Source organism: Corythoichthys intestinalis, chromosome 3, assembly GCF_030265065.1.
Source record: "Corythoichthys intestinalis isolate RoL2023-P3 chromosome 3, ASM3026506v1, whole genome shotgun sequence".
Classification (NCBI taxonomy): domain Eukaryota; kingdom Metazoa; phylum Chordata; class Actinopteri; order Syngnathiformes; family Syngnathidae; genus Corythoichthys; species Corythoichthys intestinalis.
The window spans coordinates 32,131,176-32,146,495 of record NC_080397.1 but is presented as its reverse complement, the minus strand read 5'-3'; the positions used below and the strand labels follow the sequence as shown (position 1 = coordinate 32,146,495).

At 37.6% G+C, this 15,320-nt stretch overlaps 1 protein-coding gene across 2 annotated transcripts in view; it reads right to left on the bottom strand.

Moving 5' to 3' along the window:
* Positions 1-15,320, bottom strand: part of si:dkeyp-14d3.1 (transmembrane protein 132C) — a 248,783-nt gene that overhangs the window by 204,614 nt on the left and 28,849 nt on the right. Inside the window, exons 2-3 of one of the 2 annotated variants that reach the window (XM_057831523.1) lie at positions 13,649-13,722; positions 12,834-13,546 (exon numbers count right to left, since the gene is read on the bottom strand). In XM_057831523.1, coding sequence (XP_057687506.1) covers positions 12,834-13,546; positions 13,649-13,722 — 787 coding nt within the window. Of the gene's footprint in view, positions 1-12,833; positions 13,723-15,320 lie in introns of both variants that reach the window. The other variant, XM_057831522.1, reaches the window with a different exon arrangement.

The window sequence follows — 15,320 nt, the reverse complement described above, 5'->3', positions numbered from 1 at the left end:
TGAACTAAACAAGAGCACACAGAAAAGAAATAAGAAATGTGCGCTGTTTTCGAAAGCCGTTTTCCGGCCGGACTACTGTCTTCTCCGGTTCCCAGGTGTCCGCCCGAGAAGTGCCATTTTCGGCTTGGGATCGTCACAACGACCGCCCTCACCTACGGTTCTCCCTCGGCTGCCGAAAACGCGCTTTTTTCGGGTCGTTTGCTTTTTGGCTATCACTTTTATACAGTGGGAGAAGAGAAAAGACCACTGTTTACTGTATCTAAAAATGATTATAGCGGACAGCCGGAAGCCAAATCAATTAAGACGCCACTTAAAGACATTAGACCCAAATCTCATTTATAAGCCGCTTGATTGTTTTTCAGCGAAAACGTGCCGAATATTGCCAACAATCGTCCCGCTTTGCCAGTGTTAAATCAGTAAACCGGTGAGCATTGTTAGCATGCTCAGTGCAAAATAACCCCACACCATTGCAAAGGACGTGATACTGTAAGCAGCAAAAATAAAAACTGTCCTTCTGTCCAAAGACACTCTTTTTTTTCTTCTATTCAGTTTAGTTTTTGGTCATATATTTTTTGGCATAATGTCCTCATGAGTTAATGTTTCCAATCAATTTGAATTTGTTATTATTCACTGATTTTATTACATTTTATCTTTCAGTATCAAATGGTCAATAATGTACCTTGAGTGTATATTTACAGTTTGGATGGGACTTTTTTTTTTTTTTTTTTCTAATTCTGGCAAATTAATGTGCGTTAAGTCTTTTCTGTTACAAACAAAACAGTGTTGATGAAGTTATACCTTATTATAAGTTGATCTATGTTACTTTTTTTCTTTAATAGAAAAAAAGGACACAATGTTAGGTAGAGGCTTACTTATAATAGTAATTTTATAGACAAATGATACTATTTACAGTGGCGGCGGAGAGTTTGGGGGGGAGAAAGATTTACGTCTTCCTTGGGGGGGGTGTAACAGAAAATAATTGAGAAGCACTGTGTTCGGTAAATGTGTAAGTTTGTTTCAATAGGGCAATGTAAAAGGAAAAAGTAGGCAATGTTTGACAGCATTGTACAAACAATACAGAGCAATTTCCTTCTGTTTTTTTTCCCACTCAACAAGCCACTCGAGACCATCAGGGGAAATGTAGTTTAATACAATTTCCTTCCTTGCATTTAATTTGCATATGAACTACCTAACACTAAGAGATTAAAATTAATTATCAATAGCATTCACCATCTTTACTGCTCACACACTGATACCAGAAAAAAACTAATTATGCTAATGACTTGCAATATTAAATGGCCTCAATGTCCAAAGTGCTTTTTAGTGACTTTTCCTCTGTTTGTTTCTTACATCAGAGCAGAATCTTCTGCTGTAAGTAGCTGTTTCAACTTATTGAAAACTTTATAACTTGGCATAATGGAATACTCTACGTAGACTATGTATTGACATTTTTTTATTTTGTTTTCAAGCTTTAAAAAGGGTTGTAAACTGAATATGTGAATGACTTCCCAAAAGAAGGCATTATAAAAAGATGTCATTGCCCTCCTTTGATATTTGAAAATTTGACGTATATCGGTATTGGCCTTTATTTTAATCCGACCAGCCGAAATGAAAAAGTCAATTTAAAACTGAGGATAGGGACTTGGGATCGCGTCATTTTTCAGAGGATTGGAATCGGGTGAAAAGGATCAGGTTTTTAATTAAAAAAATATATACTGTATTTACAGTTATCTGCTTTATGCTTGTACAGCCTCACTCTCCCTCCTGCTGCTTTTCTTGGTAAGCAGTGCACTGCGATTTTTGCTTTTTAAAGTTAACAATAATAGACAGGCGTTGAAAATTTGATCTTGCCAGAGAAGCTTGGCAACCCTACCTTCAAAGACCCCAAATGTGTCAATCATCGTTTAGCTTGTTAAACACTAGTGTGCCGTGGCAACTCATTGTGTGTGTGCGCGGCTGTTCTCAGCAGTGAGCGGATTTGACTGGACTCACTCAATGAAGCATTTAATAAAGACAAGCATTTTTCTATGTTATTCTTGTTTAAAAATAATTCGCATTATGAAGGCAGCACGGTGGGACAGTAACATGTTTAAACCCTTTATCTATTTATTCTTTTTTTTTAAGAACACTTTTTTTCCAGAGAGTTATTTTTTAACCTTTTATTCAACTTTATAAGAGATGTTTCTGAGTGAGGAAATTCAGGCACGTCTGGAGCGATTGTTCTTTATTTGTTTATTTGTGTGATTCAATAAACATGCTTTAGGCCGGTGTTTTTCAACCGGTGTGCTGTGGCACACGAGTGTTCCGTGAGAGATCGTCAGGTGTGCCGCGAGAAATTATTCAATATCGCATTTTTTTTACATCATCGGGAGGATTTGCACTAGGAAGGAAGGAATAGGTAGAAGGTTGCGGTCATGTGCAGATGAGTGGATATTGCTAGTGTCGCGTTCAAGAACTGCTCGGATTTCTAGCCAAAAGCCACCTGGCTGTCCGCGACAATGTGGACCCTTGCATGTCTACTGTAAATCATTTGATTAGACTCGTCAAGTGTCGATATACAGTACTGCTCAAAAGTGTCCTTTCCATTTTATCCATATGCGACAACCGTCAATCCTCCACATGTTTAATTCCAACACATTGTCGAGGACCACAAGTTGGCTGATGGCTAGAAATCCGAGCAGCTCTTGAATGCAACACGAGCAGCTATCCAACAGTCGCTTCAAAAAAAGTCTATGGACTATTTTGTTCGCCTTCGTGAAAACACAGAGAAACAGGCAACTTTTTTGATAAAAACTGCAAAGGTATATAAATGAGAAAGCCCTCAAAGCCAGTTAAAAAAAAAAGTCCTACACTGTGGCAGAGACATTAACACTACCTGCCTCCAAAGCCACTGTCAGCGAGATGCTCGGCTCAGATGCGGTTAAAGACATTGCTAAAGTCCGCCTGTCTGATAATTCTGAGCTTTTCAAACCTAACTGCTAAATAAATTAAAAACAGAGAGAGACTTAGAGCTGTTGACGAAGATTCCTGCCAGGATATCGGGTTTGTGTTTATCTAAACAGGCTAAACTTTTACACTGAGTAAGTATAATTATAGACAAATTATTTTATAATTAAATATACTGTACAGAAAGTAATTTTGGAATATTTTTTAATCTGTGGTCTGCCGCTAGATTTTTTTCCAATGTAAAAACGTGCCAAGACTAATAAAAGGTTGAAATTATTTAATTTTTTCGCCAATTTTTACACTTTTACTACAAATGAATATTGGCTCCAAAATTGGTTATCGGCCCCTCTACTAATAATAATAATCGGTATCGGTCCTGAAAAAGTCATACCAGTCGATCTCTAATAGAAATATGTATGAAATGAAAAAAAAAATGTAGATAATTTGGCAAAAGTTATTATTGTATCATTGTTTTTTGCTACAGAAATGCAAAATATTATGTCTTGTTAGCTTTTTACTAATCCATTTTGGTGCAACCAAAATTAAGAGCATGGGAAGGTCACCGGTCAACACTAAGTATTACAAAAAATTTAAAAATACCTCTCACATTTTCATCACAATCATGGGTCTGGTTTATACAAAGAATAATTTTCCTGAGTGTTTAATTTCAATATTTCGATTCAGTGGATAAGTGATGCTTCAAGGCAAAGAAAGAACCGCATCAATGAATTCAAATTATTTCAACAACATACTGAAAATTAACCTGCCTAAAATAGAGCCTTTAATTCCCCCCAGTTACTCATTGACTGGACTTAAGCATTAATGCAATAATTCCTGTTTAAAGATGTGAAAAAAAATGTGTTATGTAATCTATTCATCTGCTTTTAAATACACAGTCTTATACTCTCCTAGAGATATCACTTTTCTTTGTAGATGATAGGCATGGCAGAGGACTAGGCACAAGTTTTTAAACTGAATCCAGATTGAAAAGACTCTCGATCAATAGCTTTTGAATGAGAAAGTCAAACATAAAATACTAGAGTTTAGTTCTTACATAGTGGCATGCATTTTCAACTATTAGGGCTGACATTGCAGTCAGGGCCACAGGAGACTGAACTCTCTCCAATCCAGTCAGACTTCAAGTAAAGCTCCGTGGTCTGCTACATACACAAATGAGCGTATAATACTGCAACCCTGGATTGTATTAGGAGTAAAACACTGTGTATTGAGGGCAAGGTCGCATGGTCTGACTCCAACCACATACAGTGGGGAGAACAAGTATTTGATACACTGCCAATGGGTTTTCCCATTGGCAGTGTATCAAATATATACATCCAAATATATACATCCAAATATATACATCCCAATATTGACATGCTCAATATTAAGACCATTCAGGACTCAAAGTACCAGGTATTTGTACTATGCAGCAAAATATTAATGATAATAATACATTTTATTTGTAGAGCGCTTATACAGATGCTGTACAGCAGTGGTGGGCAAACCTTTCCACAAAGGGCTGCAGTGGGTGCGGGTTTTCGTTGAAACCCATCAAGAGGACACATTTTTACCAATCTGGTGTCGTACAAGTGCGATCAGTTAAATGCAGTCAGATGCTTCTTGTTTCCCCTGACCTCTTGTTGGTTAAACTGCATATGCAGGATCAGTTGTAACAAAGACCAGGACAACCTGTGGTCCTTGAGGACCAGGTTGCCCGCCCCTGCTGTGCAGTGATACCAAAAAAACAACAACAACAACAAAAAAACAAGGCAAAAACCATGAGCAGAAAAAGCATATGGCGGAAAACACAGACAAGGCTGAAAAAGCAGTTTCTGCTCTTGCACCCCTCTTTAAAATAAACTGCTGTATTTTAAGGCAAAAAACTGTTGTGTTTGGTAGAACAATATGTCTATATGCTGCCATAGCAGATTCATGGTGCAATAAGCAACCAAACTATTTTTAACTTCTCCGTTTTACCCTGGTAACCCCCGTTTACAGACGTCGCGCAACCGCTTTTGTTTCAACCTGGCCATAAAACGAAGGTAAGTAATCATATTTATTATTCAAAATGTCTGTCGCATTTTCCCTGATATTTTAGATGATAAATAATCATTTTAGATGATAAATAATTGAACCAAACAAAGAAAAATTGAAAGAAAACATTTAAAAGGGTAAATACACAAAAATGAAAATCTCGACCACTCCTTGATGTCTGCAATTTCTGCATTGCGACACTTGTTATATTACCATGTTTCACCCATAAAATCCCCCAAAAATCCGGCTGTGGCCATTCACAGCTGTGTCTTGACACTCGGTGATGCATGCTACATGGAGTTTTTGGATCGAAAAAAGTTAAGTACACGATAATATCTCGTTAAAATCACGGCGTCTTTAATTCTGCTCTCGCATGCTCTCACCTGCAGTTAGGGTTTTGCTGTTTAATTTTTTTTTTAAATGCCCTCCTGTTCAAAATTTTTCTTCCCCAGAAAATTGAGATTTTAAGCTTTCCAATGATGTATCATACATGCATATCGGACAATTTCGAAATTTGGCCAAATTGGTTGTCTCAGAGCGGAACTTCAAGTCACCTGACTGTTTTGCGTCATATGTATATAATTTAAAAGCCAGTTTAACCCCTTGAGACCTGAGCATGCTGCTGAATGACATGATGTGTTTGTGTCTATAAACCAACAAATACACTGAATTTATTTGCTATTGCCATTTCTGGGAGATGATTGGATTGGACCTTACTTAATGAGGTTTGGCACTCCCTCTTTGCCATGTTTGGCTCTTTGAAAATGGCTGATAACGAAAAGTGCTAATTTCTCATTAAAAACACATTAACATTAAAATTAAGAATAAGCAGTAAAAGTCATGAAACGGACAAAAAATTGCACTTTGTTCTGGTGTATGAGTAGAGTAAAAATCAGTGCAGATTTTTTTTTTTTTTTGCCCAGCAGAAAAAAACTGCGTGTCTGAAGGGGTTAAAAAGGTACGTGTTGATGTCAGATTTTTTAGTTGCACAGGAATTTGTATTGACTTGTTGTCCATGTATTGGGATACACATTAACACAGATACGTATCAAATCGTGATCCCTGTATCATGATACGTATTGTATTGTGATGTTGTTGGTAATACCCAGTCCTAGACCTGATGCACAGCGGAAATTCTAATTCCTTTTTTTTCCCAATCCTACCATGATAGAAAAACTTAAATATTGCCTTAAGTCTGTTCAATCAACATTTGTGTTTGTCATGCATTTTACTTGTTTACTTATACCTTGCTCTTTTTTTAGACTGCCCAGAGGGAGGGCTCAACAAATCACTCGCTTTGTTCTTCTTTTTCATTTTCTTCTTGCCGTTGTTGAGGAGTTCACCTAAAATGTCCAGTCCTCTGTTATTTGGGGAGGGATCAGAAATAAATGTGGTCGGTATTTTCCCAGCAATGTATAAACATCAACCCCGGAGCCCGGTTTGAGATTTTTTATCTCAGGGCTTATTGATTAGTTGCGGACTTGTTATTTGGTTAGCAGTATTGCGTCACATCTTGTTTGGTGATGGCCCGTCGTAGTTCATTTCAACTTGTTTTATTTTGGTCTGAGTTTTTTACATTGTGGAGACTACAAAAAGAGTGAGTTTGCCTTGTAAATAAATAAAGTAACCACTGTATATTTCTGTTTGTCTTCATTGTATCGATTCATCGATCTTGCAATAGCTTAACTCTGAGCAAAATTTGTAGGTGCGCTCCAGGGTATCAGGGCTTTTTCTAGGTATTACTACAGTGTAATTAATCAATTTCCTGATGGTATGATATATTGATTCTTTAGACAATGATACGATATTTATGCAAATCTATCATCAAATTATATAAAGTCTGTCACAATTCCATTCGATTCAAGGGCGTTTTATTAAATTTATACAACATAATTATGGTCGGGCATCGAGCATCGATGAGAACCGTTTCTATCACTCTGATGCTCCCGGAATCGTTCGAATTCATGTTTCGATGCCCTGACTGCCGAGCGGAAAAAATTTGCTCAAATTCAAAGACTGATATTTATATACAAGTTAAAATTAGCTCTGTAAGTAGTTCAGATAATTTTTAAAAAATCAAGAAGTTAAGACTTTAATATAAACCATGCAATTTTTTTTTTTTTACCCTGCCTTTTTTTTTGTTTTTTTTTTGACCCTGCCTCTTAAAAGAATCGGAAATCGAAAATCGGAATCGGAACAGGGATCGTTCCATTTCAAACGATGCCCAACCCTTAATATAATCTACACATTTAATACAATCAGTTACATTACACCTAAAACAATAAAAACATACGAATCAAATTTGATGTTTTGACAATTTTGTTGCTGAAAAATTCACGACATTTTGATGAAAAAAATTCTCTCTAAAACGACCTTTAAAACCCTCTAAAAGGTGAAAACATGTTTGGCGTTTTGATTGATTTTGATTAGATGGTGCCCAACATATCAATATATCGATATTAAATTTTACACCCCCGTTTTCTTTATCTTATTTGAAAAAAAATTCTAAATAAATTGTATAGCAGGTGTAACCGTGAATTGTCATTTCTCCACTAATATTTCCAATGATGAATTGTAGTTTTAATAATTGTTTTAAAACCAACGTAACCATCATCACAAAACATTTTTAAACTGTACAGCGAAAGCTACAAATTTTACCTAATTAAGTATACTGCTACAAAGAAGCAATGGGGTTATTTTTATTTCTTCTTTTAACCTATAATCAAATAAACGTTTTGAGGAAGGTCTGACTGATTGGCTTCCAGCAACCCAGGGCCGCCTGGCTAACAATGGCTGTCACAGAGCTGTGTAGTACACAGGCGATAATGATGTTGTGAATGCAGAGATCAAAGTCTCTACGCTCTGGTGATTAAGTTTCCTAACGAACACATATACAAGGACAGCCTTATCACCTAGGCCCACACAGGCCATTGCATATCTGTCACTCTCAGACGGCCAACCTGTGCCCGCTATGTTGTACGCTGCCAAATAAAAACACTCCAGGCATTTCCTCTGTGGCCAGCCTGCTCATTTGACTGATTGAATAATAATTCATCCTCTCAGTTAACCTTTCTGAAAAAGGAAAAGTTTTTAACTATTGCTTTTAAAAATTAGTCATAGTTGGTACTTACATGATCAAAGAAAGTCCTTAAATGAAAAGCCAAACACATTTTCCTCTTGTTGAGTTAAAAAATCTTTCTTGGCAACACAAAAGACGAATACAAAGCCTCCCTCTCAAATCATTCTGAAAGTGGTTTTTCCATTTGCCAAAGCAGAAACACTAAGCTTGTTTATCTCAATGTGGGGAAACAAATTGGCCTGACCCCTTACAGCAGCATCTCCTCTGGGTTATAAATGTTCTAAACCAGTGTGATTAAAATCAGCTTCAGTCATTACACTAATGGACATGTATTTTAATTAATGACATCCTCATTTCCATCACATGTTAATTAGCCAGATATTTCTGACTCCTGTGTACCCTGCAATTACCCTCCCATGAAGCTATTTCCAGGACATAAACTGACAACCTTCTAGTTTGCTATGGAGTTAGAATTTAATTGAAAAGATAGTAGCAACATTGACACCTGGTTGTGTCCAATTTTCAGGAAAAAAACATTTTGATCTTAAACTGCATGCTTGTATTTCAGGTGCAGCAGCATATTATAAGGTATATATACAATATATACATAAGTTAGGAAAATATTACTCCCTGAGAACTAAAAAAATATTTTCAGGTGAAGCTCTACTGTGCTCTTGGCTCGGCGGTCAGCCACAGTGACAATGTCGGTTCAAAGTTAGGAGATCTACAGAGATGGGTTTTTTAGGATGGATACCGATTATTAGTAGTTCGAGGGTCCGACAACAGATTTTTGGAGCCAATATTCATTTGCCGTAAAAGTGTAAAAACTGGCGTGAAAAAAATTTAATAATGCAAAAACTAGTGTTGCACCGATACCATTTTTTGGGCCCGATACCGATACAGATACCTGGCTGTGCAGTATCGGCCGATACCGATACCATTCCGATACCACTCTGTTTGCAAAAAAAATACACACACACACACATATATATATATATATATATATATATATATATATATATGTGCGTATAAGGGATGCAACGATACAGTTAAGTCACGGTTCGGTACGATTTTCGATACAATTCAATATATTTAATGCTCTGAAACTGAAAATACAACTGTTATTATTATTATTATTTATTTATTTTTGCGAACAAGCAAAAATAACAGTGCCATCATATAAACAAGCATTTTAGTGCATAATATTTATGTGCTTACTTCTTACTGATCTGAAGAAAAATTTTGTATATAAATGCTGAGAACAATTTTTACTGTTTGTAAAGTGGGTCACACTGTTGATTGCTGCAGCTCTCTTAGCAGCTATATTTACCATATAGGCATATTTGTGGTCAGAGTCCATCTGTAACATGTACTGAATTAACAGTATTTGCAGCATTATCCATAGTCGCTGGTATGGGTTGATTTGGCCTGCTTAACTTCCATTCAGTCATGGCGGTTTCTATTTAATCAATGTAGTCTATGGACTACGCGTCGCTCTGGCCTCACGCAGCTAATGGCATGGGATCTAATAAAGTACATCTAGGTTGCTATTTGATGATATCTAGTGTGTGCGCACGAGAGTTGGCATGGGATCTAACATAGGACATCTAGATTGCTATTTGATGATATCTAGTGTGCGCGCTGCGCCGCTTGAGTGTTTTCTGGCCACAGAAGTCCCTTCTGCTCATTACTGCACAACACCAGCATATTACAATCGACTTTCATAAACAGGATGAGTTTGAAGTACGGCGCTCTTAATTTGCCACTCATTGTTCATCATGAAACCATGAGTTTGCTTAGTCTCCCACGGTCTTAACCTTACTGATCCCATCGGCGCGACAACATCAAGCGTTAGCTTACGCATGCTAATCTTTTGTAAATACTGTGTTAAGTGAGCAGCGTAACATCGCGGTTATGCGTTGTAGTGTACATCCGTAGTAATGAAGACGAAGGTGTAAATTGCGTTTGGTAATTTCGAGACAAAGACATACAGATGTAAAGATTTGGGAAGTTAGCTCATGTGGGGAGTACAGTATATTTGCGTTCAAATGATGCCAGTAAATGATATCGGCGCCCTAAATGTTGGTACTCGTCGATACCGATACCACCAATTCGGCCCGGATCGGCGCCCCCTGCCGATACTGGTATCGGTATCGGTGCAACTTTAGCAAAAACTGAACTTCATTGAAATGCCTGAAGGATGTTGACTGAATCACACAAAGACTAAATAATAGCTCCAGAAGTGCCTGAATTTCTCAGACTTAGAAACATCTCTTATAAAGTTGAATAAAAGATTAAACAAATAGCTCTCTGAAAATTCTCCACAGAAAATGTGAATACTAGTGCTGGAGAGAGATGCTCTGAGCTGAAATCACCCAATTTTAAATTGATTTCCTTCTTATCGGCCGGTCGGATTTAAAAAAAAAAAGGCCAATACCGATAAACAGTGGTACCTCTACATGTGTTAACCTGTTCCAGGACCTTGTTTTGAAGTTGAAATGGTCGTATGTCGAGCAGGATTTTCCCATAAGAATACATTATAATACCATTAATTTGTTCCAGAGCCCGAAAACCTACACTAAATCCTTTATAAATACTGCTCGTACAATTGAAAATAGCAATTACACAGAGCAAAACAAATAAATTATGAATAAAAATCAGAATAGATATAATATTAATCATGATATTAATAATACCTGTAATAATGTGACGAATCGGGTTTTATGTGGCGGATGTGTTTTGCGTGGTGTACCTGAACACACCGCATGGCTGACTATACAGAGTGAGAGGGGACTTTTTACTTTCACTTTTCATGTTCAACAGTGGCGGACAATAGGCATGTTGTGTTGCACAAGTTCTGATATAAATGATTAAAAACCTGGCGAAGCTGGAGATGTTACAATAATAAGAATTAAAGATGTCATCCCGATCAATCGGGTCCGATCACGTCATTTTCAAAGTATTGGAATCGGCAAAAAAATATTGGACATGCCTTTTTTAATATTTATATGTATGTATATATATATATATATATATATATATATATACATATGTATATATGTATATATATATATATATTTTTTTTACTAAATCGTTTTCTAATCGTATTTAACGTTACAGACAAAATGTCTTACACTCTTCCAGAGTCTTTAGTTTTGGCTTAAAGTAGGGCTATCAAATTTATCGCGTTAATGGCGGTAATAACATTAAAATATTTACCGCAATTAACGCATGCGCTGCACTACCCGCTCACGCATAGTCGCGTCCAATCTATAACGGCACCATTGTACGTACGTATACATAGAGCTAAAAGGCAACATAAAATGAGTAGAGATAATTTTGGCAGCCTTTGAAGCCTTTTTTTAATTGGCTAAAGCCTTACAATCCCTCTCTCAACAATTAGAAATATTGTGGGAAGCAATGTGGGGAAGAAAGGTAGTAGTTGTTCTTTTTCTCAACACCCTATGTTATTTCCCAACGCAGAGAAGATATATCAACTGGTACCACTAAGCACAGTCATGATTGCACTTCCCATCATGCATTTGGGCAGAAGTTAAATAGCTACAGTATCATTTACTGAAAGCTCAACAAATACACTGGATGGCAATATTTAGTCACAATATACAAAGTCACATTTATCCTTTAAGAATTACAAGTCTTTCTATCCGTGGATCCCTCTCACAGAAAGAATGTTAATAATGTAAATGCCAGCTTGAGGATTTATTGTCGTAATAAACAAATAGAGTACTTATGTACTGTATGTTGAATGTATATATTCGTATGAGTTGTATTCATTTTTTTCTTAATGCATTGCCAAAATGTATATGATCGGGAAAAATTATCGGGAATGATTGGAATTGAATCGGGAGCAAAAAAAAAAAAAAAAAAAAAGCAATCGGATTGGGAAATATCGGGATCGGCAGATACTCAAACTAAAACGATCGGGATCGGAACGGGAGCAAAAAAATATGATCAGAACAACCCTAATAAGAATTGTCACCTTGATTTAGAAAGACTGGCGAATGGAGTTCGGAGGAGGACCGTCGAGATCGAAGACATTCTACGGTCGTATTATCGAGCCAGTTCACAGACGCGCATGCCATGCTCATATTTTTCTATCATTTCCATCTTCATTTCAATGGTAAGCCTCACCTTTTATTTTTTACTTACCCTGCACTAACATTCTTGGAACCCATGCTTATTTCTCTCACAAGAAAAGGAGCCTTCTTGCGAGAAAACAAAAAAACTGCGGCGCCGTCATAAATCATCGCATTTTGAGCATGTCGTCAGATGTAGAAACAAATGGCGAGTCAAATTTTACGTCGGATATCGAAAAGATTGTGTGTCGAAGCACTTATATGTCGAGGCACCACTGTACGTTAAATTTCCAAATATCGGCGCCTGTTATCAGCCCGGCTGATAATCGGTCTCTCTTTAGTTCAAACCCCAACTGGAGAGGGGGGAGAACAAGAAAAGAAGCGCTGTGATATCACCACCATTAGAACAGTTTACACATACATACTTTTTAAATCATTCAATGTAAAAGTACAGTTAAAACACAGATATTTTTCCAGTAGTTTGTTGTTAATTTGACAGTTAACTTTTTCTGCTTTTGCCATTTTTTAACTGTATAGTTCTGGCAACCGTAGTTGCCAGTATTCTCCTGTATTTTTTTTAACCGTTATGTTTGTTTGTCTTTCAATGCATTCATGAACTGAGTTAATATCCGCTTAGATAGGGCACACAACAGCAATAAAAAAATGTTCATTCTTACCTGAGAGTGAACATTTCCACAGAAGAATAGGCTGATACGGTGACATAGGTTGAGACAGTTTCTCTCTGACTCACTGGTGTGGCAGGCACCAAAACCATAAAGTTGTGATCCAGTCTGTGTTCAGCCAATTGGAGGGGGATGGGATTTTGGTAGAGTCTCACACCGCCGATTCTTCTTAGAGGTGTGGAAGTATAGGAACCAAACAATCCTTCCTGGCTTGAGCGGAGGAAGTTTTCCTTCTTGGCCTCATCTGAATGGCATTCGCCTCCCTCTGTGGATTGCAGGATGTAGTAAAGTTCCACTGGGGTACCCTCAGATGCTTCCAGGCTCCGTTGGCGTCCTGGTACGACACTCGGGGGGCTGAACCAGCTGGCCAAGGGCTCCAGCTCAGCCACGCAAAGACCCAGCTCCCCCTTCAGCTGGCAGGTTCCGTGCACCTCTTGGGTCTCATGAAATGCAAACATGTGCACACAGGGAAGCTTGTTGATGGCACTGTAGTCATCCCAGTCCCTGCCTGCAATGTAAAATAGAACCTGAACTTTGGGCTTGGCCAGATGAATCTTGGTATTCATGATAAAAGTCTGAACCTTCCAATTAACTGTAAAAAGTGAAGAAGCAGGAAAGGATCCTGGGCTCTGGAGGAGTTCTAAGGGGATCGGTTGCTCCACAGACAGGGGCCCATAGCTGGAGTTCACTGAGGGCAAACTCCTGGCCTGGTAGATGAAGAAAGACTCAGTGCGTGACATCAGGCTAGAGTTCCTCATGAAGTCTTGATTGCTTTCTTTTAGAAAGAACACTAAATCACTGTTGAGCACCTGGTACGTGACAGGTAGATATGTAGGAATCGAAGTATATCGCTGCAGTCCGTCTACGACTCGGCTGTCGGCCACTGCAGAAGAGAAGAGAATAGTAAAGCCAAGCTATGCTAAGCTTTTCTGAACTACAATGCAAATCAGCATTCCTTCTCCAATCACTAAAGCAATCAGCAACCTTTCAAGACCAGACAGTGAATAATATTGCTGTTGGGGTTAGACTTGGCATTTGTTAGCTGATTTTTTTAACCTGTTTGTTTGGGGGTTTTTTTTTCCACTTTTACATTTTTTTGGTTGGTTTCTAGAGAAAAGCCTGATTGTGAAGTTGAAATGTTACTGGACTAAAATTAAACTGTATTTTTACTGTCTTGATTTAATACAAATCAATGGAATAAATTAAATCACAAGTTTAATGTAAAGTGTGAAATGTATCAAAAGGTTTCATGTTACATTTTTAATGTTGTACAGTTTTTTCCTCACTCCAGATAACTTAGAGAATGTATACACTGTGGGTCAATAGGACCCTCGAAGAAATACAGTACACTTCATGTTCAACAAAAATAATAACAAATGCTGCATAAAACCTTTTTTTTTTTAAACAAAAAATCTTCATTGAGCCTAAAAATTTAAATATTTACCTTATTATTTCCCAGGACATCCTGATCAAGAAAACATTAACGTATACATCAGAAATGGCTGAATTGATTTTGACCTTCACAAATCCCGTCTGATCTGTGATTATATTTTTGCAGCGGGCCGTTCGAATATAATCCACCACATGATTTATTTGCACTGATCAACGCTACAATTTTATTTTGTGACAAACTACAGTAACTAAGGACCCTAAACCAAAATGTAGTAATGATTTGACTTCCAGCATCACCTCCTTGCATCACATCCAGACTGCCTTTGAGTGCAAAATGAGGATGGAATCACAGAGGGGAAAAAACAGGCAGCAGGTTAGAGGTGTTTGTTGACAAGATACATCGTTGTAGGCATTGTTATATTGCTAACAAATGTGCGAGCGCAAAGCCAGACAGGAACAAAGACTTGTCTCAGAGTCCCAGGGTAACAACATTGCTGAGCTTAGTCTGAGCCTTCAAGTCAAAGCAAAACAAAGTAAAAGGCCCCCAGTATCTACTAGTAGACCTCACTGCCTTTGCTCTAATTTACTATTTACACTGCAGATGTAAAGTTCTTTGTCTGTCTATACTTATTCTAAGTACACAAAACAACAGGCATGGATTTCAGTATATGCTAGGGCTGAACGATATTGGAAAAAACTGACAATGCAACTTTTGAGGGGTTTGCGATATATATTGCAATATTAAAACTAGAAGAATTTTCACCAGATGACTTGAATGGAAAAATGGGAATGGGAAAAATTTGGTCGACTCACTATGACCGCATTATATTTATTAGAGATGTCCTGATCTGATCATGGGATTGGAAATTGGGCCTATCGCGCCATTTTTTAGTGGATCGGAATCAGGTGAAAAGGATTGGGTTTTTAATTTTAAAAAAATATGTATTTATGTTTTTCGGCTTCACGCTCGTACTTGGTCACCAGTGCAGCTGGCGTTTGGTACTTAAAGTTAATGATAACTGACAGGTTTGTAGCTTTGATCTGGCCAGAGACGCGTCAGTCCCTCTACGACAGGGGTGGGCAAACTAT